At 44.1% G+C, this 27,847-nt stretch overlaps 3 protein-coding genes across 5 annotated transcripts; 2 read left to right on the forward strand and 1 right to left on the reverse strand.

Moving 5' to 3' along the window:
• The first annotated feature begins 3,106 nt into the window (after positions 1–3,106).
• Positions 3,107–24,678, forward strand: LOC128886333 (centrosomal protein of 164 kDa-like). 3 transcript variants are annotated; one of them, XM_054141080.1, is made up of 11 exons: positions 3,107–3,448; positions 7,010–7,258; positions 13,704–14,450; positions 14,718–15,550; positions 15,627–16,046; positions 17,233–17,558; positions 18,286–18,716; positions 19,190–19,362; positions 19,575–19,806; positions 20,416–20,610; positions 21,311–24,678. In XM_054141080.1, the coding sequence occupies exons 1-11, from the start codon at positions 3,370–3,372 to the stop codon at positions 21,556–21,558; spliced, it is 3,933 nt and encodes a 1,310-aa protein (XP_053997055.1). In that variant the 5' UTR covers positions 3,107–3,369; the 3' UTR covers positions 21,559–24,678. The 3 variants fall into 3 exon arrangements, 1 of the variants encoding a protein (XP_053997055.1); XR_008459795.1 differs by having other exon boundaries at positions 3,108–3,448; positions 20,436–20,610; positions 21,311–21,451; XR_008459796.1 differs by lacking the exons at positions 20,416–20,610; positions 21,311–24,678 and having other exon boundaries at positions 3,109–3,448; positions 19,190–19,480; positions 19,575–19,699.
• LOC128886335 (uncharacterized) lies at positions 23,611–26,205 on the reverse strand. The gene is made up of 4 exons (XM_054141081.1): positions 25,696–26,205; positions 25,375–25,628; positions 25,190–25,309; positions 23,611–25,089 (listed from the first exon to the last, which is right to left on the reverse strand). The coding sequence occupies exons 1-4, from the start codon at positions 25,841–25,843 to the stop codon at positions 24,829–24,831; spliced, it is 783 nt and encodes a 260-aa protein (XP_053997056.1). The 5' UTR covers positions 25,844–26,205; the 3' UTR covers positions 23,611–24,828.
• Positions 26,119–27,616, forward strand: LOC128886237 (uncharacterized). Its single transcript, XM_054140937.1, has 4 exons — positions 26,119–26,129; positions 26,336–26,502; positions 26,601–26,884; positions 27,210–27,616. The coding sequence occupies exons 1-4, from the start codon at positions 26,119–26,121 to the stop codon at positions 27,345–27,347; spliced, it is 600 nt and encodes a 199-aa protein (XP_053996912.1). The 3' UTR covers positions 27,348–27,616.
• Positions 27,617–27,847: the final 231 nt, after the last annotated feature.

Raw genomic sequence — 27,847 nt, forward strand, 5'->3', positions numbered from 1 at the left:
TTACCCAGCCGCGTTCAGCCATTTTGTCCGTTCTCCGTTCGTGCTCGCAGGCGGCGGACACCATCTCTGAGAGTCTGTTTCGCGGGATCCCTTCAATTAAGGTGTGTCATGTCGCCTATGATTCTCTGTCCTTCGAGTGGTAGATTGAGCCAGCGATTCGATGACGAACGACGAGGAAGAATAATAAGCGGAGCGCCATTAGCCCGCAGCACGACCACCGAGCCACCTTTAACGATTTATTTAGCCCCCGTGGAAAAGTGGAAAGTCGGTACCGCGGTCGTATAATATGCGGGGTCCGTGATTCGAGTTAACGAGGATTTTTATAGAACAAAAAACGCACGAAGGAAAGGAACGAAGGGCGAACAGAGACGGAGAGTGCACCAACGAAGAGGTGCTTAGGAGTTCGGAGGGAGAGAGTGTGGAAAGAAGGGAAAAAAATAAATGTTCCAGGGCTTGAGGCCGCAAGTATTTCGTGCAGGGCCGATGTAGGATATCATTATCATTTAATTTTCGCGTTCGACGAAACGGCTCCCAAATCCTGGCGTCGTTAACGTTAACATCGTTATTTGGTCGGTCCTCTCGTTGTTTTCTATAGAGCGTGAAATTTAAATGTCCCAATCGATGCCCGATCATTATTCTCGCTGTATCGGTGGGAAACGCGACCGGTAACTGGTACCGCGGCTGAAGGGGGTTGGAGAAATGTCGAAAATACGAATCCTCCTTCTTCGAAGCGTTCCATCCAGCCCGAGGAGCTCGTAAGGATTTCCTCGAAACGATCCACGCCTCGAGAAACTCCTCGTGCTCGTTTCTTATTCCACCGTAAGACGAGCCTCGCTGTCGTAACGTTGATCGTGACGCTGCGATTCGTTAATCTGGAATTTTTTACGTTTCGCTCGTATGTGTTGACTGGGAATCATTCTGAACAATGGTCCAGGAATATCTTATGAAAATCAAGCCACAGGAACGAATGCCAGACATTGTACCGCGGAGTGCTTTCGCAAAATTGTATTGAATAATTATAAAACAGAATGAAAGAATACAGAGTGAAAGTAACTCACGTAACTGGCGCGTATTCGATAATAATAGTGCTCGTTCAACAAACAAATTAGAAATTTGAGACAATAGTTTTTAATGACACTTATACTACTGATTACTCTACGATTTTTCTAATTTATCACGTTCATTTTGTTCTGGAAAGTAATCAAGATCATTGTAGAAAAAGTATTAATAAAAAAAAACACTCTAAAAGATGTTCACTCAAGAACTCGAGAAGAGTTCATCGAAAGTATATATTTGTAAATTAAAACAGTTTTTAGTTCTCACGTTGAAAGTAGAAAGCGCACCGTGGGAACGAAAACTAATTTACAATGCGTCCCGCAATTCCGGCGCATACTGCATAAATCTAAATAATTAAACGTTTAAAGCGCGGAAATATGACATTTTATTGAATGAAAGTGATTACTAGTCGCTGGAATTCAGCGAGTTTGTGCATTTAGCGATAAAATACTTTATCAGGGGGTTGTTAGTAGCATATTGCAAACGAGGTTAACTTTAGGGGTGGTTACGCACACATTGGCGCCATCTGTATCATCGATGGCTAAACGAGATGATCTTTTTTTATTAATTCCAAAATTAGCAATCATATAATACCAGCTTCTAACCTCAAGAAGTGAACTCTGCGAACACATTTTCACTAGGTTCCGAAATTTGATAGAATTGTCTAACGTCAGGAAACAGGGGAAACTTCCTTACCCGTTGGTAAAAATAACCCTAGACTGTCGATACGAAAGAAACCTATAGTATCGCATAGGGATATCGCAAGCGAGGTACAGTTCCCTACATATATCGCAGACGAGCTTTGCGACGATATCGATATTACCGATACGCGATTCGAGTTTAGTTACAGTAGCGCTGCGATCTTGTCTTCCTCTTTTCGAACGATGGTTGATACATTTTCAGAGTACAGAAATTTCGAAACGACGAGGACGTCGCAAGTGTGGACACGAAAATTTAAAAAAATTATTCTGTCATGCACAGTAGGCTTAAATAAATAAACAATTGTATGCAAGTCATTGTTGCATTGATAACTGTATGTCAAAGAATGCCGTGGACTGTCACCGTCAAGGACAGTCCGATAAATTCACGATATTCGCTATTTACTCTGACCTGAACATGTATTAATGTTATATGCTCGTCAATTATTTAAATGCAGTATCTACACCGAAATATATCAGGTGTATCATAGCGAAACGACGTTTTCTTTTACGATACATATCTACGTGCACAATACACCACTCATTTCAGAATAGAATAATAATGTCTTAATTGCTCTCAGCGCAGAGAGATGCAAACAAAAGCAAAGTTCGCAATTTTTGTCCATTATTCGAGATAAAAGAATGGTTTTGCAATTAAAATAATAATTCACCCAGTATAGTATCGCGGACTTTGGATCACTTCTTTCGACCAGCGCCGCATTCTTTTGAGCAGGACGTGAATCATCGACGATGACGACATCAAACATAGATATGTGAAGATTTTGTATATGCAAGACCGTACAGCCGATGACTTCGTTAAAAATCATCCTTTTTTACCGTGGTTTTGTTTATTTTATACAAAAAAACGATCAAACTTCCCGGTGCTCTCCGTCAGAATTAAAACATCCTTCGTATACGCAAGCCAGCACTTGTTAAACATAAAAAAACTCGTACAATTAACCAGCCCTCTTTTCAACACCAATTTTACCCTCTTGGGCGACTCACATAAAATCAACTAAAGAGGTCAACAGCTAAGCGACCCAGTCTTCAATTAACCTCCTACCAGCTTCCACTAAACTCCAGGAAAGTGTCTCGCGACCGCGAAATTCAACGTGTTCCCAGCAGTTTACGAAGTATCCCATAAATTTCCTGGTGAATTTTCTGGGTCAGCGTAACAACAAAAAATGACCGGAAGGGAACGTTGTAGAAAGCTCGGTCGGTTCCTTCGGCGATTGCGTATTTCCCGCCGGGCGGCAACGAGGCCGGCCGCGGCGGGGCTTTCGATTAATCGATAGGACAGTTGCCGGCGGCTTCGTCGCTGGTTTCCTTATCAATGGCCTAGTTCGAGGTCGGGCTACCGGGGGCGCTGCACGCGTCGCGACGCCTGGTCTCTCCTAGTTCCGCCGCTCGCGTTCAAGTCGAATTTCAACATTGACCGTCGACGGACGGGCCTCGTCGCCGGGGCGAAACTCTCTCGCGTGCACGCGTCGTCGGTGACGGAAAATGACGGGCACAGGCCCGCGCGATTCTCCCGTGTGCTGGCGCGTCCTCGTGACACCCGTTACGTGAAGGTCCTGCGGCCAGGACACGGCTGTCCGACCTCGCCCGCGCTAGCATGAGCATTTCTCAGGACAGCGCTGCTACCATCGTCTGCAGGGAGGTCTTCGACGAGACGTCGCATCCCTCCAACGAAGGTACGTGGACAGAACCCGTTAGTTGTTCGATTCCAGGCCGCCGCGAAACCCTTCGTCCAACCCCCCTCCTCTCGATCGATGCAGCACGGGGAGGTTTTCTTCGCTTGGCACCGACTGTCAATTGGAGACGGCCAACGTTCACCTCGATGACAGATCGAGCCTTTTAGAAGCCACACATGATAGATTCGAAGTAACCAAGAATAGTCTTTAGCTAAATTTTTCTATTAATTTTAAGAGTGTAGATAGTTGGTTTCTGAGAGGCTCGAGTGACCTTTACTCCTTGTCCAACGTCACTTACGATTCCGTTTCTCTACTAAAGTTATAATCTATATACAATTCTCTTTCCGCGAGCAACGCACCGACGATTGTTTAATTTCCATCCATTATCCATTTTCCTGTCATCTTCTGATGTCCTTTTTCACCCTTCGAGCAAACGCTATTACCATAAAGTCATCCTACCCCTGTGAAACGCGAATCTACCACTGCCACAGGCTAAGACGTGACGTAGGCGTCGAAATTCCTCGAAGGGTTGATTCTCGGGAGCTATCGGTGATTCCTGAGGTCGTGGCCTTGACCATCCGTAGTCAATCGCTTCCGTTTGGTGTGCTCCTCGGTGGCTGAGCACGGATCACGGACCAGCTAATCGATGATCATTCGGTGATACGTCACCAGCCGCCGTGCTGGCTGTCCAACGCATACGGTGACAGTGGAGATCAGCGTAGCGATTCCAGGCTGACGTAATTTCAGGAAAGAGTTTCCTAAACGTCACACTGGGACGCATTCGGTTGCGCAACGCAACTGACGCCAAAGTGCATGCACCTGGAAGAGTTGGTAATGGCGCGGGCAGGCACCCTACAATAAGACGTTCCTTCTCGATGACCGAGTCCTAGGAACACACCTGCATTATGTTTCGAATAACGATAAGTACACAACTGTGTATCCAGTAGATGAACAGAACGAGTCGAATGAAGTTTGTTTGGCAATACGAGCAGTCGTATCGATTGTACGCTTTAATGATGGCCGAGATAAGGAGAAGGGTGTACTTAAATAAGAGTTAAAAGTCACTTTTCCGCGAAATTAATTTTTCAACTGTGGTAGAGAGATTACTAGGTTTCATTTCAGATAAATCTATTTTACTAAATAAGTTTGTTGATTTCACGATGACGAGATAAATGTGACAGTTCAGAAAAATGACTACAACCTCGGCCAAGTTCATTCCGATCTGTGAATGGCGATTGGGTGGTCACGTAGGAAGTGTTAGGACACAGAAAGTTATAAATAAAGCGACAGAGGGTTGAACGGTTTCGGTGGTGAGTTTCCTTGTTTATTTACACCGTGCTCGGTCGGGAGCAGTGAGCTCGTAGCCTAGCGCGCCGAGGAAAATCAATAGGATCCGCAGTGCGGCGAAAGTTTTGTCATAAGCCCCGAGAACCCACCCCCGTGGTGGCATGTCAGCGTTGAGATTCCGCAGACGGAATCTGTCACGTGATAAATCGAGAGTGGACTACGATCCTGCGTGATCATCCATCGCAAAAGTCTATCGCGTGTCCCAAAAATCTTGAATCGCGACGCTTTGACTGGCTGCTAAATTTTCTCCACCGAGGGGAAAGACAGATGTTGTGGCGGGTAACCCCCATACGCCGAGCCACCTGTCAAAGACTTCCATGATGGAATTTTAAATCGCCCCTGCTTTCAGCGCTGTCGACGCGACCGTTGTCTCCTCAAAGAATCCATGAAGCATTCAGCTCTCTCCTCCGTGACTCCAGGCGACTGTTTACTTTGTCGTTAATCGTACCGTTAAAGCGGTTTCCCCGTGTCTTTGGTGGAGACAGTCGATTTTTTAGTTTTCTTAAGGTTTAGGCCTCGAAAGGACGCATTTAAGATAGTAAGTCGACGTTCAAAGAATCAACGTAGAAAGTATGAGATCGGGATGCAAAGAAGTCTCACTGTAAAAATAATTAAATATCTCAATTTTTGTTAATTTTCCTATCACAAGAAATTATAAGTATTGCCCATTTTTCGACTGGAGACGAAGAAACTAAATTCGAACGCCCGTTTAAACTGAACTCTCCACCTTACGCGTTATTCCAGTCGTTTCCGTGCGAAGAAACTTTGAGAACGATATCTCGAAGATGATCGTGACGGACGTGTTCCCAGGCAATGGGAGCTCTTGTCGCGGTTAATCGGAAAATACGCGTATCGTTAAACCGCGTTCCTAGCTTCGGTGGCTAATGAATTATTTCTAACGAGTACGTGGAACGTCGACGACTGACGTGACGTAGACTTGTCGGAGCTCGTTAATCATTTTTGGTTGTGGCTGATTAAACGAAATGGCGAGATCGATGTCGCGATAAATTGCTGACTCTCGTTACCTTTTCGAGCACCTAATTTTCGGACCTTTGTCCGCGAAGTACGCCCTAGCGGTTGGGGTAATGAAAAATTAATTAAGCATGCACGAAAGCCGATAAACTTCGCGACGAGTTACCGCTTCGATGCCTGCTCGTTTCCAACGTTTGATCATAGTCTCCCACTATTTAAGATTTACTTAAAAATAATTTTCACTCGAGCTAGATCGATTCCACGAGCGAACAGGAAAACTATAGTGCTGCGTCAGTGGTTCCCCGTTTTTGCAAATGAAAGAACACGTCATTCGCCACTGCATCCATTAACGTGACGAAGCACGCGAATAAATTTCCCATTTACTCAGAGTCAGAAAATTAATTTCGATTTTCTTCTCGGCACCGTGACGCGTTTCCTGTTACTCGGTACAATGCTAGCTGCCCGTAAAGACATCTAGTCGTCCCTCATTCTTCCGGAACGACAGTTCCGCGTTGCCACGTGTACGCTCCACCTGGCCTATAATCGATAGACATCGTTACACATCGCACACACGACCGAGCTGGGAACCTTGAAATCACTTGTTTCAAGAGTTTATTAATATCGTCTCGCGTTACTCATCGACGGGTGTATTTATACCGTGGAATCATTTAAAAATGCCACCCTGATCCGCAAAACGAAGACGAAACGAGGCCCGCGCGCTGATTAAGAATAATTCCAAGAAGCGTCGGGAATTCTTTTGTTCGGAATAATTCAAGCGAATTCTTGATGGAAATAATCATCAGGGAATGCCATGGTTGGTAGAATTCTACCCCGAAGCTACTCTGAATCACTCCCATAAAATTCTACACCAATAGAAAATTACCACTCTTTCCAAAACCAGAGCGCAAAATTATTTCATCCGAAGCAACCGTTCCGCTCCAAATCATGATTATTTAACAAGAGTTATCGATTACCCTCGGATGTGGATCTTAATTGCGGAGTGGAAACCTTTTGAAGTAAAAGTAAGGACTTGTGCCTACTCTAACCTTTCCTAATGACAATTTCTTTGTTCGTCGTTGAACCCTTGACCTCGTTTCGCAGCTTCGTGAAAGCGTCGCGCACGCATCCGAAGCGAACGGTGCGTGTTCCAGGGAAATTAATACCCAGCCTAGTCCCATGAACACCTCCGTGATAGATCCGATTTCCAATTAGCTAATGGAGTGCACGCGTGCTTTTTTCCAGAGGTGCTCGACTACGCCAGGCGGTTGGGAATCGACCCTGATGCGGAACCGCACCTCCTGGATTTGGCCCGCGAGGGCCTCATGGCGGCGCTGCCCAAGGGCTGGCTGCCGTGTTTCCACGAGACCAGCGGCTCCTGGTATTATTACCAGGCTTCCACCAAAACCACCACCTGGGAACATCCCCTGGATGCCGTCTACAAGGAGCTGGTCGAGCAGGCCAGGGCTGGCAACGCCAGACAAATGAGCGTCGGTACGGATTGCCTCGTCATTACGGCTGAATGGAAAATATAGGATTAACCCTTTGCGCTTGGTTCGCATGATGCGCCACGCGCTAGATAGGGAATTGCGATAGAAACTACGATGATGGATCGACATTTTTCTTTCGTTTGATTGCTGTGTAGCGAACGGATGGACCGTGAGTTTATTCTCGTCGTGACGTGCGTGTACAGCGACTCACGAAATTGATCAGTTAGACTTTCCCCCGTCAGCAATTTTTTTTTTTTCGACCAGTGTCACTCGTGTTCCAGTGACAGAGGTGTAGTTTAGAGGGGGTCGCGTCATTCTAGTACAGTGGTTCTTAACCTTGTCGAGCTCGTGGGTATGAAACCAGATCTGAATTACATGGGTTAAAGGGGGAGTGACTTGGTGGTGGTCTCGAGGATTAGATCGACGCTTGTTCTAGGCGAGATTTTCTCTACTACTAAATTCTAGTAATCGTTTCGAAAGGTATTAAATTCAAAATTTATTCGTCTTCACAGTGGTTAAGAATCACTGCTGTAATAAGAGTGACGTTCTTATTTACTCTCATTTACGAGTGATACGAGTATGTACTTCTGATGCTTTCTTCGATAACCTACTCGTGTCTACATCGTCGATATCCGATTTAGAATCATGTGATATAATTCTATTTATTTATACGCTATCTTCTCGAAACGAATTCCTCTTCGTTATCACTTTGCAATCTTCGCAAACACTGATACAAATTTCTTGTCTAGTGCTATCGGTAACCAAAATGTGTGAAACATAACGGAGAAGCACGAGCTACCATTTTTACTACACGGTTCACTGGTTAATTGCACAGTAGATTAGTCGTTATAGTCGTCCGTTGATAGATTGAGTAGGTAGGAGAGATAAAAAATAGATAAGAATTGTTCTAATGCTCGTCCGACTGTTTCGAAGTGCGTGCTATCCTGTCATGCGATGATCGAATAAGCATAGTAGGATTTTTTAAGAGCACAGCGTGACAGTCACGTGGTAAGGAGGATAATCATGGTGCGAAATACGTTTTATCGAATGACCTCGATAAATGTTTATATTAATCAGTCTGTCACCCTGTATATCCTCCTTAGTCGAGAGTTTGTGATATTTTAGAAACTGATAGAAGAAACATTTATTCAGGGAAATAGTTAGGCTATATCTATACGTATGCATGTGGTCCAAATATAAGTCATAGATAGAAATATTTAAATGTTTTGTATACTTGTCTCTTGCATAGGTAACAAACTTTACTCTTATAGGAATTTCTATAAAATTCTTGCTAAGCAGATCTCATTTCATTTTTGCGATTCCTTGTCTAACGGTATGCATGAATTATGGTAGGTACACTGAAATCGACTGCATATCTTTTAATGGCCAGCAATTACATCGTAGGTTGCGATGAATGTCAAGGGAATAATTTTAATGGCGCTTCTATGACGACAGAGTATGTATACAAATGAATGCACCGACGCTGCAGCGAATTCTGCTTTGGGAATTTGATCAATTTTGTGAGTCATTGTAAGAGAGAATACCGTGATAAAGACTGACTTTGCCCTAGATAGGTTTTAAATATAGTAAATAGATCGAAAGCAGTGTAACACGTGTTTCGAGTATTTTCTTATCTTGGCGCAGCAGGCTATTTATTAGCAGTCGCATTTCCGCGTGTTGTACATGCATGTAAAGAATATTGTATGTAAATAAAGCACAAACATGTGAATTCTCGAATCGTAATGGCATGATTATTATTTTGTTCGTTTTTTCTTGGTTTCGTGCAAAGGGTTAAGACTCGCAAATATTTTCTTGACGCCTTATCATTTGCAACAGTTGAACATTTTTATCGATTTCTGCATCAGAATCGAACCGAGTTAGGTTTCAACGTGCAACGCCTGACATCTCGTCGTCATGCTTTCACTCGATAACAATTTAGACCAACATTCGTTTTCGTCCACGTGATTTCTCGACACAGGTGTTTGTAAATAAGATAAGATAATCGTAATCTTGTCAATCAACCGCAAATTCTTCCCCCGATTCTTATCTCGACGAAATGTACGTCGAGTAGAAAAACAAGTGTCGATGAAACCATTGGTTATCATTCAGAACAACGTTACAGTCTGGTGCAAGCATCTCTGTAACCGTTTTCATTATATGTTTCAACTAAGCAGAATTTATCAACGCTATCCGTTAACTTTCAGCATTTCACTGAGGAGAAACCAAACATCAGCTCGAAGCATTTAATCGACGAGCACATGCTTGTACCAGATCACGCTAATGCGCATTGTTCCATTGGACCTAGATCCTACAAATGACAATCTTCGGAATTTCACGAATTATTATTCCAAGCGTCGTTAAAGAAAACACCTGTTTACTAACGCTAGCTCCATTGCCAAAAATTTCGACGATCGTCATCAGCGTTGCATCGTTTTACGCTAATGTCTCGTCTGGTTAGCGCGTTCACGCTTCGATCCACCGACTCCAAGGACTCCCTTGGCAATCGAATCACGGCCTGGCTTTTCGTCAACGATGAATTATATTTTTAGGTCGTTCAGCGAAACTCTGGCCGCTGTCTTCCAATTTCACCTGCGTTCGCGCGTCGCGCGACTTCCACGTTTCTTTTAATTGATAGAAGAAATTGTTCTGCGTATGTTCATTCGTATGAAGAAACCTATAAAACCTCGCAGCATCTTTGCATGAAATTCAAAGTAGAAGAATCTATGCTATAAACATGGTTCTAACATTGTTTTCTCAAAATGATGTCAAAGTCGAGAAGCTCCGAGATGGAAGTTTCGATTCGTTTTGAAAAAAGGAGATAAAAATAGTTAATAAATTTCGCGCAGGTTCTCGTTTCTTGTTTACTGAGTCGTTTCCCCTTCTCCCTCGGTTTCTTTGATACTTTCAGTCGCGGAATCGACCGTACATCGTTGGAGCTCGCGCACTCGCAGCGACCGATTCCGTATCGGTTACGTAAAGTGGAAATATTCTTTCGCGCTTGACCTTGGAGCATCGAGTTCGTGCAATTACAGCACGCTTCGTTTTCTTTTCCAATGACCGCAGACCGCCGACAACGAGACGGCCTCCACTTATTGGCTCGGTTTTTTTTTTACGTAACGACACGTAATGCCACGCGAACCTCTGCATTCAGGTTTTCCGCAACCTTTCGATCCGCTCGCGTGCCTGCAAATTGACAAGGGTCATTTCCACCGGAAAATCGGAACCCAATGAATGCAACTTCCTGGATTTTTCTGAAATTAAAATACGTTGAAGACCATTGCGATAATTGAACGTAATTTTAAAGGATTTTCAAATATTTTAATAATTGACGAATTAGAAACTGAATGATATCTATTTCAAAAGAATGATCTTTGAGAATTTTTAGTAGGTTCTGGTCATAGTATGTTGCTTCAAATTGTGTCTGCTTTCACGTGAAACGATCCATGAAGAATATCGAAAGCGGCCGTATTGTTATTTACGCGAACGTGCACCGATTACGATAATGTCAACCTTATCTCGCGCGGGAGACGCTTTTGCCCAACAAATACGACGAACTTTGAAAAATACCATCCCAATTTAATTCTGAGATATTTTTGTTGAAGTGATCGATTGTTTCTAAAAACAAATCAAAACGAACAAGATCAATCTGGTTGTAATCACCATCGATCGTTTTAATCCGATAAAGCGATGCATAGCATTGCAATAAATTGCATTGTACCAATTGTTCCGCAGAACTATATTGGTCAAACTTTGGGAACTCTACTCGCCTTGAACGCGAAATAAATTTTCTCTTTGATATGCGGAGCACTTTTAGACACCTCATTCAAATTCTGCTGCGCATTTCCATAACCATTGTTATCGCATTGCAACGTTCCTCTCGATTGCTGGGTTGTTCTGCGTGTTTTTTTAAAGTGCTGTATTGTCCACTGCATATAAGTGTAATACTAGTTTACGTTTCGCAAGGTTAAATTTAATGCTAGCATTTTTTTTTTCATCGTTGAGCGGCGACCTTTGCATTTCCATTAACGCTAATTTCACGGGATTTCTCGTTACTCTGTTCTGTTATTAGTGCATATTTGCGCGATAAATACGACTCGGTTAATCTTCGTTTGTAGCGAGTGGTTGCAGTACCTGTGATCGTATGGACCTAAAAATAAAAGGCAAACAGTTACTCTATTTGTAGTCAAACGCATGCAAAAATAGAAGGCATATAGTTGCAGTAGATGTAGTCGAATGTATCCAAATGTAAAAGGTGACAGGGTAGCGTACATGCCAAGAACCTTTATAAACTTTTTACACAGTTTTACAAAATTCTACTCTAACTTGAACTAGAACTATTTCCACTTTTTATCTGACTTCTTACTCACTTTTTTTCTGACCTCAAGTTGAGTAGAAAATTTCAAAAGTTAGGCCATTTATTTCTGAAATACCCTGAGTGACACACAGCCCCAAAGCCAACATCGTGAATGTACACGCATACTAATATCGCATAGTCACAGTGTTTATAAATACACTGGAGAAACAGTGGGTCGTAAAAGAGTATGCGTACCGATAATAGTATCGGCAAAACCGATATTTTTCTAAATCGATACGACCACGTGTCAGTATTTTGATACACTCATTCATGAATACATTCGATAAGCAGTATGGACGTCAGACGTATATTTTCAGCATAACTAAAACTTTAACGAAGTAAATATATTTGCGTAGGCTCTACTTCTATAAAGATGGAAGGGTGCTTCAATCCTCAAAGGAACATCGAGTCCCTGGCTGAACACGAGGACGCCCCGTGGCGTTCGCGCAGCTCCGTGCTTGTAGACCCCGTGCTGCATAGACGTTTTTCACTCGACCTCTGTCCTATCGAAAGGATTGAAGAACACGCTCGTTGAACGCGTTTCGAGTGCAACGAAGTTACACACCGTCGAATTTGTCGGTCAATTTCCTCGATCGGATACACCGACGCGTGGACGGCGCTCGTCTGAGAGCCCTTGAAACACTTTCGTGCCGCTCGCCAGCGTGCGACACATTCGTTAAGGCACTCACGTGCCAGTGCACTCGCTCGTGAAAGTACGTAATAGTCGCTCGAAACGAGGATCCGTCCAATTATCGCGTCGTCGTATCGAATGCGAATCGTTGATGAAGCGACGTTCTTCGTCGGTCCAACTCCGACGTTGATGACGCGATTTAAATGAAAATGGAGCGATGAATCAATAATCACGCGACCGCATCGGTGTTTTCACCTGATTACGAACCACGCGGAAACGTCTCGACGACCTTTTGGCACTGAAACCGTAACGAGCTCGTGTGAAAATCGCTTTGACCAATCCTTCTCGAGCTGGGATCTGCAAATTCTCAGAACGAGGGATATACGGTAAACTTTCAGAATGAAATATGAAGGATACAATTCTATATTCCATTTCATATTTGGCACCACGCGAGAACGCGTGTAATAATAATCGAAGATTTGTTACTCGGAATTTTGGCGCTAAGTATAAGAGTCATGTGCATCGGAGAGTTATTACAAAATCGGATGAAATTCCACGATCTCGAAGATACAATGTTTCTTGGTTGTTTTTGCTAGAGTATAGTTTTTGAGGATTTCTTCGCGTAGATAAACATCGGTGGTGGTCCTCGCCAGATTTCGACGACTTTGAAACGTTTCTGTAGTCCTTTTATCTAGCAAAGAATATCTTTGGCAACTTTGCATCTCGGGAACTTCCTGTCTCCGACTAAATTTGCCAGTTCAGATACTGTTTCTAACAGACTTGCCACGTATAACAGAAATATTATTTGTACAAATTCGACGACCGTATTACTTTTTACAGATAGACAAATAACTCACGTTCTATCTGAAGATAACCGTTAAGGTCGAGAACCTGTTCTATTTATCTTTTTATAAATGGACCTAGCCTTATGAAGAGCTTATTATACGCTATAATACATCGGTATTGCATCCGGTTATTCGTACGATAGAAATCACTTTTTTTAGGAGAGGCTTTGACGAATCAACGAATCCAGGAATAACAATTTAGTTGCAGAAACGTTCGATCGTGAAAAGAATTGAAAGAGGGTCTCGAGTGCTGTGGTTGTGAAAGGCGTTTCGAAAAAGAAGAAACACAGTTTTATACGCGACGTGAAGAGCTCCTCGTCGCTGATACGTACAATAATCGGTATCGCGTTTTCCCAGTCTTCTAAGCGTGTTTTCTTATCCGTTTCATTGCCGTCTCGCTCGTATCTGTAGTATAAGAAAAAAACGAAAAAGAGGAAAGGAGAGGAAAACAGTCGTTGACTTGCACTCGAGGGAACGTTGACACCTCTTTTCGCTCGACGGTTCGACGAGGAAAAGTTTAGCGTGCAATGCTCTGATCCCCCGAGCAAGCGTCGACGCTTCCCCTCTTTCGAATCCCCCAATCTCGATCGACAGCTACACTTTGCTTTTTCATCTCCAGAGGAGGACTCGAAAACGACAGCCAAGGATCTCGAGTCCCACGAGGAGGCGACTCTGCCCAAGGAAACATCCTCGAAGGACGCGAGCAAAGCTACCAAGGCGATTCCACCTCCCACTAGAATTCCCACCAAGTTAACTCCCTTGAAGAAACTAGATAAAGGCGAGGGTGCCAGGAGGAAGGACCACCATAGCCAGGAGAGGCAACATTTCAAGTTAGACAATCCTCTGGCGACAGACAGAGCCGCCAGAGACTACACCAACCTCAGGTTCCAAGATCCTCGTTTCTACGAGTGCCCGAAGCTGTTGGAAACGGTGCCACCTGTGTCAGCCACGCCGACAACCACGCCTACGACTCCAGTGGACGAGCTCGATCTGAAAGAGGTGTTGAAGAGATCGGAATCCCTCAGTCCGCGTCACGAGAAAGACTGGGAACAGCTATCCAGCAAGTTTAGCTCCGAGGAGAATATTATCGACATCGACAAGCTCAGCGTTACCACGTTAGCCAGGTCAGAGAAGTCGGATAAGTTCGACAAGGAAAAGCATCCCAGTCAGTTTGGCCAACAAAAAGAACTCACGCTCAGCGGCGGGGGAACTATGTTTCTGAAGAGCAACAAGAGCAGAGACACCACTCCTATCCAGGAGACCGGCAAACTGGAAGATTTCAAAACCGTGGCGATTCCTGACGAGATCGTCAGCGTTGGCGGGGACAGGTTGAAATCGATCCTCAGGGAGAAACAATCGGAAGATGGTAAGAGGATTAAGGTCACTGTGCTGAGTAGGGCTTAGTTGGAATATATCTCATCGTTTTAACGAATAATTTTTCATTACTTAATTAGTCCGTAGTCCTAGCAAGCAGCTTATTTGTACTTTTGCCTAAGGCCATCTTCGAAGGAATTAAATTATAGAAATGTCTAATACAAAAGTAACGAACCCTGGCACGACCACCTCGGTACTTAAGCATTTTAATTATTGTATAGAAACCCCCAATTTATTAACTTTCATTACTTCCTAACAGACGACAGGCCAGCGGACGAAGAGCGGAAAAGCGTTCGGTTCGACATAGAAAAAGAAGCGGACATCAAGTTCACCTACTCAGGGTCCGAGGATGAGTGGGAGTCCGAATCGGAGGAGCAAAACGTACAAATGTCCTCGACGATGTTGAGCAAAGTCGCTTCGATTCTATCCTCCCAGAGGTCGAGTTCCCAAAGCCTCGACGATGAGAACAAAGAGGACTCTGAGAGCAAGGTCGAAGAAGACACTCGGAAGAGTTCGTCGTCGGACAAGGCAGAGCCGTCGAAAAGTAACGGCAAGGTCGTTGGAAGGCGTTTCGTCGTGCAGAACGTCTCCGAAAGCGAGCATCGCACCCAAATGGCCAGAGATAGCGTGTCGAGGGAGAGCAGCTTGGACTTCGTACCGCCCAGCAAGTTCGACAAGGTGAAAAACATCGACCTGGTTTCAAAGAGCGAGACCGACTGCAGCGTCGCCAGGAGTAGCGATTCCGACGAGTTTCGGAGGAACAAGTCGAGGATGGAGAAACCTAAAAAATCGGCGATACGTTTCTCCAAGGAGAGGCAAACGGTCGACGACGACACCTCCGACTTGTCCAGGATCCAGCAAGAGCTGGAGCTTCTGAGGAGGCACAACTGCGAAACGACGAATATGAACGAAGTGAAGGCGAAGCTCAGCAAAGAGCATCAGGAGGACATCGAGGTGCTGAAGAGGGAGTTCGACGACAAGCTGGAGCTGACGAGGAAGGAGTTGGAGGAGAACTTCTTGGAGCAGAAGAAACTGCTGGAGGAGAACCTGAACGACAGACTGGAAGACCTGAAACGCGAAATGGCTGAGAAGGTAGTACTCCACGTTAGGCTTTACGTGCTCGTTGAGGTGCTTTTCGCGTTTAACTGAATCCTTGATCGTTTTCCAGGAGGAACGAGAGATTCAGAGGCTGATCGCTGAAATGGACGAGGCGAGGTTGGAGAACCTGAAGAAGGTGAAAGCCGAGCTGGAAATCTGCTACGAGAAAGAGAGGCAGGAAATCTTGGCGAACTTAAAAACGGAACTCGACGAGAGGAAGAGGGAGTTGCTGGAGCTGAGGAACCAGGAAATGGGTAAATTGGAGAACGAGCACGAGCGCGACTTGGGGGAGGAAAAGCTGGCGAAACTGAGCGAGCTGGAGCTGACCAAGCAGCACACGGAGAAGATCGAGGCCTTGAAAAAGGAACTGGAAAAGGAGTTCGACGAACTGCGTGCCGAGCTGCGGACCCAGCAGAGGGAGAAAATAACGAAAATTACGGAAGATCACGAGAAATGTTTGGCAGAGATTCTACGCGATTTTAGAATGGACGTGAGTACCTGACGATGCCTATTACTTTGAGTACCCGAGACTGCGTACGAGATTGTTGCCCAACAGTCGATTCCACATCGAATCTGACAACATTCTGTTTGAAATAAACACAGTGGGTAGTCGTTTTTTCTTATTTTGCAGTTCTGTCTACCAATGGAAGTTGGAAATATGTCGCGAATCGTTTGCTAATCTCGATCAACGAAACTTCTCGACGCCTGGAATGTTGATTGCGAATGAACAACGATTATCGTAGAGGTTTTATTGATCCAGGTTACCAGATCATTTTCAACACGTTTCCAATTCTGTTTAAAATCCTACCTCCAATTCAATGTCCACCGTTGTTTAAGGAAACTAGGTTACGTGCGCGACACGAGCGATTGGCGTTACGCAATAACTACTCGTAGTTAACTCGCACCCGAGGCGTTCTATCGCAAGCTTCCAGCCATATCGCGTCAAGCGCGATTTCTTTCAGCGAACGCAATAAAACTGCAGGCCAAGTTCCTCCGGGTGTTAATAGATTCGTCATTCGTTTTCTCGGTTTCGTTCACGATTGTGTAATGCCGTCCAGACGATCGCCTTAGCGGAATAGCTTTAAGAGAGTTACTCCTGGAATTGTTGTACTCTAAGCGATTATATTTTAAGAACAATAAATCGTCACTGCGAAACGTCACAAAATGCATCAGTACATGTATACTTCTTCCTCGACACACACGATACACGTAGACTGCTTAGACTAGTATTTACGAGGTTCGTTATGTTGGATTGTCTCGTGGAAGAGGATCGGAGGGACCAAACGCGATCCAGGCAGAGGCTCCTGAAGGGGTTATGCCACCTTTGCGGCGAAAAAAAATCAAAATCTTATTTTATTTGAAACGATAGTAACCTAAAAAATGATTTTAAAATGGTGTTGTTATAAAATTTGCATTTATGAAATATACATGGCGCCTAGAGTGATAGTCTGTATGCAGGTGTCGATGTACGAGGGGTTGTACATACAATAGGAGGTACCATAAATAATTATTGCTTCATCCAGATCAGGAGCAACGCAATATCAGCACAAAAAATATTTTGTCAAAGCTTGGTCAGGCGTGTAGCGTTACCAAGAAAAATTCGTAAATGTATGATGTGTTTCGCCGCCGTCAAGGTTGCGTAAGCCCTGAAGGGAATTTGTCTGCTGGCATTTCAGGAGGGTCTCACGCGGCAGATGTACAAGCAGCGTTTAGAGGAGATTCGATCTGACTTCTCGAGGGACGCGGAGAAAAAGGCGCAGAAACTGGTGGAACAAACGGTTCAGCAAGAGAGCGTGGACATCGAGAAGATGAGGTCCGAGAACCGACTGCTGCAGGACAAGTATACGGCGCTGAAAGAGAAGTACAGGAAGCTGAAGGGCGAAGTTCGTCTAGTTGTCGAGAGGAGGATCAGGAGGAAGGCGGGATACACCACGGCCTCGGAGACCGAGAGGTCGACGTCCACGAGGACGAGAACCGACAGGACCGAGTCATCGGAACAAAAGTGAGTCCAGCCTCATCTTCTTGTTTCTTCGAGTTCTTATCGCTGTCAACCGTTTGCAATTTTGTGCAACAGACACATTGTCTAGCTTCTTCGTCGAACCTTGAACGAGTTTCAAATTGCAAATGGTTGACACGCTGAATTGCATTCGTGTGTACTTGAACACGATCCTTTTGAACGAAGTGGAAGCATGCCTTTATTTTCGTGTTAAATGTACTAACGTTAAGTTCTTGCACACTCATTTACTTCGTCACAATCCCAAGTACCTTCACAGTCGGTGACACTCCGTAACTGAACCGAGCACGCGAATTGTGTACCATTGTGTAATCTGTGTTTCCTCACGACCAGAGTCGGGTACTTTTCAACCCCATCGAACTAAGCAATTCAGTCCTGAAATTTTCTCAAACTCACACGTTATCGCAAACACATTATTCCTAGCTTCTTCGGAACACCTTCCATGCACTTGTGATGTCCTCCATATCGAGAACACCTTAGGGATACAAATTTTCCAAAAATATTACATACACACACCGCGTTCCTTTCACATTTTTTTTTTATAAATCTAAAGAAACACAAACCTGAGGATGCTCCAGTGTTCGAGTAGCCTTTGAAATGAAATCGTCCCCAACGTTACTCGTAAAATCATGGAAGAGTAAACTGTGAAGGTACTCCCTCACGCTCATGCGATTCGCCTTAATGTCTGGCTATAGGCCTTAAATCGTGCTCGCAGCACCCCGGTGAGGAACACGCGCTCGAGCTCAGTGACGACGAACGCCAAGGGGCACGAGGCTCAGTCTGGGAGCGAGCAACCGGAGAGCCATCGCGAGCTAGAGGACTCGAACCCTCCGAAGGTCAGCTCGGAGTTTCAGAAGACCGCCGTCGCGGCTGTCGCGAAGACCGCAGCTCGATTCGAGTCCGACGACACGACAACCGCCAGCGAGACGAACGCCAACATGATGAAGAAGAAGAAGAATTTCAGCAAAAAGACCACCAGCGCTGCTCGGGCCAGCGCCAGCTCGAATGCTGGGAACAATAACAACAACAACCCTGAGAACCCGGTCGAGAACATCAGGAAGCAGCTGAAGAAGCTGGAAGATCTCGGTGACCAGTTGCCCAGCAACGAAACGGCCTACACATTGCGTTATCCTTTCCAAGACAAAGGTGACTGTTGAAGAGAGTCTTCAGGCAGTTTCTTAATTTATTTATTTCTCGTAGTGTTGATGTTATGAAGAGAGTACACATGTTTACTTTGTAGTTTTCGACACACTCCAACAACGTACAAGTCAAATATCTACAGCTTGAACGCTTCGATTATGCTACCGAATACTTTTCGATGCGAAACGAAAGTTTTTCTTTTTTCCGAGCGTTTTCTGGAACTCTGAAAAAGTGTTTCTTTTCATTTATTCCCCAGGCGTCTATAGACTTTACTTTGGCTAAACGGCTTATGCTCCTCGACACGCTCGTAAGTGCACCTACCAGATTTTTCGTTCTCGTTCCGTCAACCCGTACGCTTCTGTTCTTCTCTTCCGTTTCGTTCCTTTTCCGTTGTTTCTTTTCTCGCACGCCGCTACCACGACCAGTCCGAGCGCGAGCTCGTCGGATGACACCGAAAAGGATTCTGCTCGATTTTTTAGCACCGGCGAACGCCTCATCGGAGCTGGAGTTCTTCCGGCACCGAATTCACGTCGAGAGGGATTCCGTGAGAAGGGCTCAGGAGGCGCTCAGACACCAGGAGAACGCTTTTCAGGGGCGACAGAGGGCTTGGAAGCAACGTAGCGCCAGGGCAACCCTCGAGCAATTGGTTCAGGTACGGCAGCCTTCAGCAATTTCATACTGGGTGGGTTTCAATCGATCCTAAAGGCAGGATCCTGTCGTTCAAAGGAGAATAAAAGAGGGAAAATTTGTTTTAACTCTAGGATACCTAGGTACACTTTTCCATGATTCCTTAATTCTTTAACGTATAAGATTCATTGAATTTTTTGAAAAGCAATGTTTATGGTTCCGATTGATTTCTCCTAGGAGGAACGCGAACTGTCAGACATGGAGGTGAGTTTGCACCGCACTAGGAGTCTTCTAGGTGAGAAAGTGATCCACCTGAGACACCTGGAGCAGACTCTAGAGAGAGTGGCCAGCGCCAAAAGGAACGAGAACGACGCGACTTGTACAAAGAACGATGAAATGACGCTGAGCGACCTGTCCAGCGCCAGCAGCGGTTTCAGCTCCACCGATCTGGGAACGGATACGTTCATAGGTGAGCTATGGAACCGGTAAACCCACACTCACTTAGAATCACCCGCTGTCTCATCGTTCTTTTTCGTTAATCATTCATCGCTTCCTAATTTTACTCCTTGCTAATTGATTTCTGATTCTAATGGTGAATACTGCTTCTTATTATGAAAAATCAATCATCCTAAAATGGCTACGCGAACATCGTTTAAATTCATTTGTTTAATAACAGATTTTACCTCTCTTTGATCGTGTACATGTTCTTGTTGTAAGGTGTTCCAATCTTTTATCTAGATTGAGCCCATATAATAGATATATAGATATTTTTGATAGAATGCTTGGAGGAACATCATTTAATGAGTACAAGTAATATAAAACAAAAGTCAGTCCTTTGTAGCATTCCCTATATTTTGCACAGAACAACAAGAACACGTGTGTTTGTCGAAAAGGACTAAAATCAAAATGTATCGATTTAAACGATGCTCGTATAGGTATTCTATGCAGATTGAATTTCTATGTTTCTTTGGATTATCGCAGCTTTCGTCGAAATGGCTGCGAAAGACGGTCGTTCGCCTTAGTTTCCTTTCACTCGAGTATTTATTTTCGGTTTTGTGTCATGATCCCCCGTATTCAGACAAACCGGATCACTACCAGGAGTCGACGGAAATCATCGCAAGCCTGGAAAATCTAAACTCGGAAATACGTGAAATTTGGGGCGTACTGAATAAACGGCAGGACAATAACGTGCCGCCTCCGCCGACTTTGATGTACTCCTATCTGCGATGGCTACGTTTACACCATCTATCTGCGCAGCCGCACAACGTGCAAGGTCGGTGCAAATCGGTTTTGCGAATCTTCCAGGTCCCATCCACACCTGAGCACATCTATAATAACATTATAGTGCAATCTGAAACAAACGATTCATTCGCGTTTCGATTAAATCGCGTACTACGAGTCGTCTTCGTATAAAAATTTAGAAAGCACGTAGAAACACAAACGAATCGTTTGTTCAAGACCTTAATTCTTTAATCGTCTTCCTTTCATCCGTACGTGCAAGCTTCTTCCTCGATATTATTTAATATACTATTTCAAACAACATTTTATCATACTTTACGATTATTTCATTTTCGAATCACACCTGCGTTATCTTATTTCATGAAATAAATTTCATAATAGTATTTCTATGTTTAAAATAACGAAATGCTCTTGGAAGATCATACACGTTCCACAAGTGGAAATTAGCGTAAACAGTATGCTTCATTGATATTTTACATATCCATAGATCATGATACGTATTTATAGTTTCAAATACTCGACGTATTGATCTACGAGGTAACGATTTATGTAAATCGCAAATGTGCTGGATACCCAACAGGTTCCCATGCAAATTTTGTTAGTAAAACGAAAATGTCACATACGTCGTTAGGATTCATTAACGGATCGTTCGAAACCGTATAAATTGTTAGATAGACAAACAGTGTCTGATCCATCGTTCTATCTAAACTTAACGTTGTTCGTCTTTCTTTCAGGGACATTTGGTACTCCGAATATCCAGTCGAACATCCTGTCCCAGTTGACAGCCGCGCAACCACCGACGACCACCACGCAGAACATCATCGCCCAGTACGGACCCAATAGTGGTTTCACGACCAGCGTTGGAACCGTCGAAAAGACCTCCTCGAATCTGATGGAGAGAACGTGGAATCTTAGAGACTGGCTGCGACAGGCTCGCGTCGAGAACACCGACCTGATCAATCCAGGCCAAGCGACCCTCTGAAGAGCAATCCGTTGTCTATCGAAAAATTCGTTTCCAAATATCATTCAACCAAACGATCCTTCCTCAACTGGTATCGCATCGTTGAAGACTCTGCTTGCGAAGAAATCTGACGACTCGTTCCATTAACGATTCGAAGCAATGCGTTTTGTATGAGACTAGTAGAATATTCGTCATGTTTTCATTCTGTAGATTTGTAGTTACACGTTAGCTCGTTACTTTATTAGTTTTCCTAGGATCGATTGATCGCATTAGAAGTCAGAGACGAGCAAAGTTCGACTCGGATGATCGATAAATGAAATGAAAAGTGATTTATCGATAGAGTTCATTGGATTCTATCATCAATTTTGCTCGTTTCTGTAAGAAGTATCATTTGGAAGCGAGTTTTCCGACGTTCGTCGTTAGAATAAGTCTGGAAGCGCGCACCCGCTCCCAAAGAGTCCGCTGCGCCGGTCTCAAACTTCGTCTCCGTTTGTTCCTAACGAGTTCAGTTCGTCTCTTTGCTGAATCATCAACCAAGACTGCAACGCGCGCAGAGTCGACGTCTCGTTACCCGGTTTACGAACAAGTATGGGCGTCGAGGCGCGACGACTGCGACGCGCACAGGCGTTCCTTGAATCTTTCACTGGAAGAGCAACCTCCTCGACGATGAAACGTTCGGCCGTTCCACGCCTAATCGAAACTCAGAATTCTTACCAAATACAGAGAGATTTTAAGTCATGACTTTAGGATTTATTCACAAAATAGATGTTCGCGAACCTTGTCGTTTTATACTTTTTAAACAAATTGGAAACTTGCAATGGAAACGATTATCCCGAATAGGGTGATCTATTCGACATGGAACGAATCCAGGGGCGTTTCTCGTGATTAACTTCGCCCTCGAATTTCCAGAGTTGTACCGGACAGCAACTCCTCGTTTTGTGATTTCGTAGTTAACCTAACTGGTTGACGTCGAGAAGTACGAGGCTTAAGGAAAATGGCAAAGTATGTAAATTGACGAGGGAACGCGTATTCCGCGCGAAAACGCAAGGAACTTTCGGGCGCGACAGAGTTCTCCTGTAAATAACGAATTTTCTCGATGTCCGTAAGCGGCTCGGTACGGTTCGCTGATTCCTTTCCCCGACAGTCTGTTGATCCTTTATATATATTTTCGAGATCGATTTTTCCGCGAGTGTAACGAGAATGTAATTGTACGTATCTCTATATTCTATACACTTACCGATAATATACATTTACCAGATACTCGGAGTCATTTCGCGTGAAGGTGAATCACGTTTGAGGCAGGGGATCTACGACGTAAACCGATAGCGCGATCTTCGAGGTTCGAGAAGTGGACGACACGCATTTCTCACGACTTGACAGAACGCATGTGATAATCCGAATCAAACTTATTAAATAGAGTGTCTTAGCTTTTGTATACTCATCGTCGCGAGCCATTGAACGCGTTTTACAATCGCATAGAACGATGGAGGTAACGGGATGATTTCTCGGCCACTTGATCGGGACTCGAAGCTCCTGCGCGCGTGCGATGCTCTACCAGAGATGGGGAAAATTTCGTTCGACGACAGACAACGAATGAAACCAGAGTACAGGGATTTACTCGCGACGTGCATTGATGGAAGAAAGTATAATAATATCAAAATACTTCGAATACGAATAGAAACCTTGATCAGGATGTGACTTTTCCCCATCTCTGGATCACCACGATATGATGTCTCTCGAATGCCAAAATTTCATAATTATCGACATTCTTAATCGTATTACGCGTACTACGATATTTACAGGGAAAGTAGACAGGCGGTGTATGCCAAACGCTTCTGGTTCGATCGATATTCCCCAGAGGCGACTAATTAATCCACCGTACCAATTCCAGACGATTTTAGAGGTTCAATCGATCTTCGACCCCGGTGCATTTAGCTCGCAATAATCCTGATCTCACTAGATGTATAGTATAGGGCGGTCAGGGACTCCATCCCTTGTGACTCGCGCATAATTAACTGAATTTTTGACGGGTAACTATACCCTAGAAGTTCCCCCGAAGCAACTTTTGCGATGTACCTTGTTTCCACGTAGTTGTTAAGTAAACGGTTCCTTCTTTCTTGTTACTGTCCTCTTTGATACTTCATTCGACTACGTTCCGTTTAGCGATCATCCTGACGTTGATCGATGTTCGGACAGGACGATAATCGTACCGTTAAAAAGTAATATGTATCAATAGAGTCGTTGGGTCGATATTTGGAATCGTAGAGTCTCTCCCCGAGACGTTCGAGCTCGCGAACGTCCTCGACAATCCCTACGAAGGTTCCAGAGCGTAGAGATTTTATATTAGTACCGTCCTTTGCGAATCGTACAAGTATCTTCCTCGTGAACGATTGTACCGCCAACGCTTGTCGTTCGACGTATCGACGTATCACGATCGAGGCTGAGCAGAATTTTATTCGATTGATATATCGACGAATGCAATCGAACGTAGCGCATTTAATTGAAGTGTTAATTAAATAAGTTTTTATTCGTTCCAATTTTTATGGAAGCAGTAACGCGTAAGATGTCGTTTACCTTTCTCTTGTTATCAGAGTTTTTATCTAGCTAAGAATATTGCCCATTTCCGATTAGGGTGTTACGTTCGACATTCCCTCCGTTTGTTTCGTCGACTGTTCGAATGGTGCTTCGCGCATAGTGCAATAGCGAGAATCCATTTTACGACTCGATTGCGTTGTTTTGTTACGTCACTTGATATCAAGTTCCTCGCACAACGAGTTTCGCGGAACACGATGGCGAAGATGGGTGACACATTGTTTGTGAGGTTTGTCTGACAAGGAGCGAAATAATTTTATTCGAAAAACTCGTGCAGCCATCCTGGCGATGGCGGAAGCGTGAAGCGTACGGCCAAACTTCATTCGGCGGAATTTATTTAAATGAACGATACATACTTTGAGAGGATTTGCATCGCGATTCACTCTGCTTTTTCTTTTTTCGTTCGTCGACGCGTACGCGCACTATACGGGAGGTATTACGACATTCGAGATTCAGTAAATTAATTTTTGGAGTATGTACCTTGTATATTCTGTAATATATGTAGTATATATTTGTATGGATGCAAATATATATATGCTATACAAACGAGTGCTCTGCCTCTTATTTGTCACATTTCCGACAGACAAAGCAATGAAAGTAATTATATAGATTAATTTTAACTCTCCTCAGATGTTTCTCGAACATCGTTGACACGTACTTGACAACCTGCCAGCGAATAATGTTAAATAAACCATGGCCCTACGCAAATAAACTGCAATCAGTGTGCGTGTTTTCGCAGTGATCGCTGTTTTCCTCGAATTCGTCTCTGCTGGGCAGCCATGATGTCATTCGTCGAGATTTGCTACGAGTTTTGTTCTTCAGGAAGCTCTGGGCTGCTCTAATCACCGGCGATGTTTTGCACAGCAACAATCTGATGCAGGCAGAATCGACACCGTCCACCCTTTCGATCAACTCGCTGGGCAGATTCTCGTCGTGCGCCTGCTCGATCAACTTTTGTATCTTGAAACATCAAAAGATCTCATTATCGAATACCAAACTACTTCGATTTACTCAAATATCTTCTAATCGAATCAAGTATCTTATTTTGTCTATAACTCACTCTCTCGTTCTTGCTCTCCATGATTATGTTTGCAGGATTCCAGGACGAAGCTTCGTCCTCGTCGTCTAAATCCCTCGCGATGTTTCCCTTTGGAGGATTCAACCCGAACATCGAACTTATCTATAAACGTGCACGAAGAAAATAAATATAGTTCGTTACGCATACATTTTCAAGCATGTACTCGCCATTTGCGCGAGGAATATGACACTGTTCACGGCGATCGCTGTAACTTTCTGCGAGTCGAGCCCAACCAGCCGGAAAAACGCTGACATGATGCCAGAGGGCAAGAAACTTCCTTTCTCCTTCGTGTCGCTGTCTTCTCCAAGCTTCTCTTTCTGCTTACGACCCAAACTCCTGGCTACCAAATCGGCGATGTCTTTCGCAGTCTCCAAATAATTCGTGGCGTACTCCAGGCCCACCTTAATCTTGTCCAGGACACCTGAATGATCATTATTTAAATACAAGCACGATGATACTTGAATTATTATTATTTTCCTCTGACCCACCATCGTTTTTCTCCGGCAAGGTTGCAGCACAACTCGCTACAACGTAGACGCAGATGATGCACAGAGATTTCTGCATGATGACACGACAAACTATAGAGTAACACTGAAAAATCGCACTCGAGTTGCTCGTAACGGATGTTAATTGCATATTTCCACCCTGCTGAGTTCTAATGTTTCCGCTCCTGATTCACAGCGTGGTGACTGGTCGACGATCGCGACTCTTCTCGCTTTGTCGACCAAGCACGAGAACCGAGATCTTGTGATTCGGGGGACAGTTGTACCCTGAATTAGTACAAAACGAACTTTTGTCCAGACAAGAAACGCTTCTTGTACTTTACCACAATCATAATTACAGTATTCACCGACGAGTTTAGCGAATCTACGTTAAGATTGTTTTTGGTGATCGGTGAAGCACTGTCGATCATGGCGACCGAGTAAGTAGCAATATACGTATTACATAAATCTAATCGGTATCCTCTTGTTTGTAAAAATTTTAAAATAACATAAACAATATGTAATACAAGCATTAGCATACAAGCATTGTAATACATGTAAAATATTAAGGAAAGGATTGCATAGTATGAAGAATCTTTCGTTCCAATGATAGGTTTACGGAACGCTTCCGACGCTTCGGTTTCAGGAACTTCAACGCGCTTGTTGCCGTTACTTCTATTTTATTGCTGTTTTCGTGTTTGGAAGCTGCGTCTGGAAATCAGACATTTTTATACGCAGACGAGATTCGCGGTCTGAGCGAACTGCCGATGACCGAATTGATCCGAATAAAGTCTTCCTTCGTGGACGAGAAAGGTAGAAAAATAATGTTTCTGAGATTATTTTAGTTGATTCAACATTGAATCAATTTTGAATCAATTGTGCATCACACAAATTGCATTTATAATGCACAGATTTCATGGAGGATGACGAAGAGTCATTCGACGTGTCGAGCAGGACATTGTCCTTGTCGCTGCCAATGGCCCTTCCCTTGAAGGGGTTGAATAAAAAGCCAATGAGGCGATACGAGGAGTACTGGGAAGAGAAGGGAAAGGACACGAAGATCTCGAAGATCTTTCAGCTGGCAGTCACGGCGCTTTCGTTCCTGGCTTTCGGCGGCTATTTGCTCACTCTCATAATAACAGCTATTCGTCGAAACTCAGGAAATACCGGCAATGGAAACGTCATAGTGCTCTCGGTGAGTCGATTGGAAAATGTGCGATCCGAATTTTCTACTAAACCTCCACATAAACAAATGCATACCCCTACAATTCAGTAAACTCTATTTTCAAATTTCTGAGCTCGCTGTCTTTCAAAACGTCGTGATACGCAAAATTTTGACCGACAGCGATGCTTCCCCTCCACTGCGTTCAATAACAGCCGAGAAAGTAAAACAAACCCGAATCGAGACGAGCGGCGCCGCTGGGATCGCGTCCAAAATTACGTCGTTTTCTCGAAATCGCGAGAATGCCAGGATTCGAGGTAATCGGATCGTTATCGAATCCCACGCGTCTGTGTTTCAGAACCTGCAAGCTCTGCAGGCCTACAATCGTCCCAAGAGGAGCGTCCTGATCTTCGATCCAGCGGAGAACGACTTCGAGATCGAGAAACTTTATCAGGGAATGATCATGCTGTCGCGAACTTACGCGTTGTATAATTAATTATTTTGTTTAGGAATTGATGATTGTCGATAATTAATTTCAATATTGGAATCGAATCAGACTTAGTCGATAAGATTTACCAGCACGATTGTAACGTATTCGTGATTTAAAAACTAAAATACTTTGGTTCTAAATTCTGACCAGAGCTGAAGCGTAGCCAAATCGTCGACAATGCTCACAGATATTATTATTACACCCCTAGGCAAAGTTTATCTTAACAAATGATCAAATAAAGTTTGATTTCATGTCGATACTGAAATTAATTAATCCATAACGGCATGAAATAATTTTAACATAAGTCTTATTTCTTTGCCGTACTGGAGGAACGAAGAGAATTTGTAAATCGATCAGCGCGTGATCCGAAAATGGCCGCGACAAAAAATGCCGAGTCGCGATCGTCGGACTCAATTAGAAGTTCGATTATCATGATCCAGCGGACTCTCGAAAATCCTAAAACCTAATAAAATCGAATAGAGGATCGCGGTGTGTACATATCCCGA

This window comes from Hylaeus anthracinus, unplaced genomic scaffold, assembly GCF_026225885.1.
Source record: "Hylaeus anthracinus isolate JK02 unplaced genomic scaffold, UHH_iyHylAnth1.0_haploid 11982, whole genome shotgun sequence".
Classification (NCBI taxonomy): domain Eukaryota; kingdom Metazoa; phylum Arthropoda; class Insecta; order Hymenoptera; family Colletidae; genus Hylaeus; species Hylaeus anthracinus.

What these genes read in the sequence shown, in the direction of transcription:
- LOC128886333 (XM_054141080.1), top strand. Translation starts at nt 3,370, where the DNA reads ATGAGCATTTCTCAGGACAGCGCTGCTACCATCGTCTGCAGGGAGGTC. An exon ending in CGCCAGACAAATGAGCGTCG is followed by an intron (nt 7,259 to 13,703) that starts GTACGGATTGCC and finishes TTTCATCTCCAG; the next exon opens with AGGAGGACTCGAAAACGACA. An exon ending in TTATCCTTTCCAAGACAAAG is followed by an intron (nt 18,717 to 19,189) that starts GTGACTGTTGAA and finishes TCGATTTTTTAG; the next exon opens with CACCGGCGAACGCCTCATCG.
- LOC128886335 (XM_054141081.1), bottom strand. Translation starts at nt 25,843, where the DNA reads ATGCAATTAACATCCGTTACGAGCAACTCGAGTGCGATTTTTCAGTGT. An exon ending in TCATATTCCTCGCGCAAATG is followed by an intron (nt 25,310 to 25,374) that starts GCGAGTACATGC and finishes GCACGTTTATAG; the next exon opens with ATAAGTTCGATGTTCGGGTT. An exon ending in TGGAGAGCAAGAACGAGAGA is followed by an intron (nt 25,090 to 25,189) that starts GTGAGTTATAGA and finishes TGATGTTTCAAG; the next exon opens with ATACAAAAGTTGATCGAGCA.
- LOC128886237 (XM_054140937.1), top strand. An exon ending in TTCCTTCGTGGACGAGAAAG is followed by an intron (nt 26,503 to 26,600) that starts GTAGAAAAATAA and finishes TATAATGCACAG; the next exon opens with ATTTCATGGAGGATGACGAA. An exon ending in GAAACGTCATAGTGCTCTCG is followed by an intron (nt 26,885 to 27,209) that starts GTGAGTCGATTG and finishes TCTGTGTTTCAG; the next exon opens with AACCTGCAAGCTCTGCAGGC.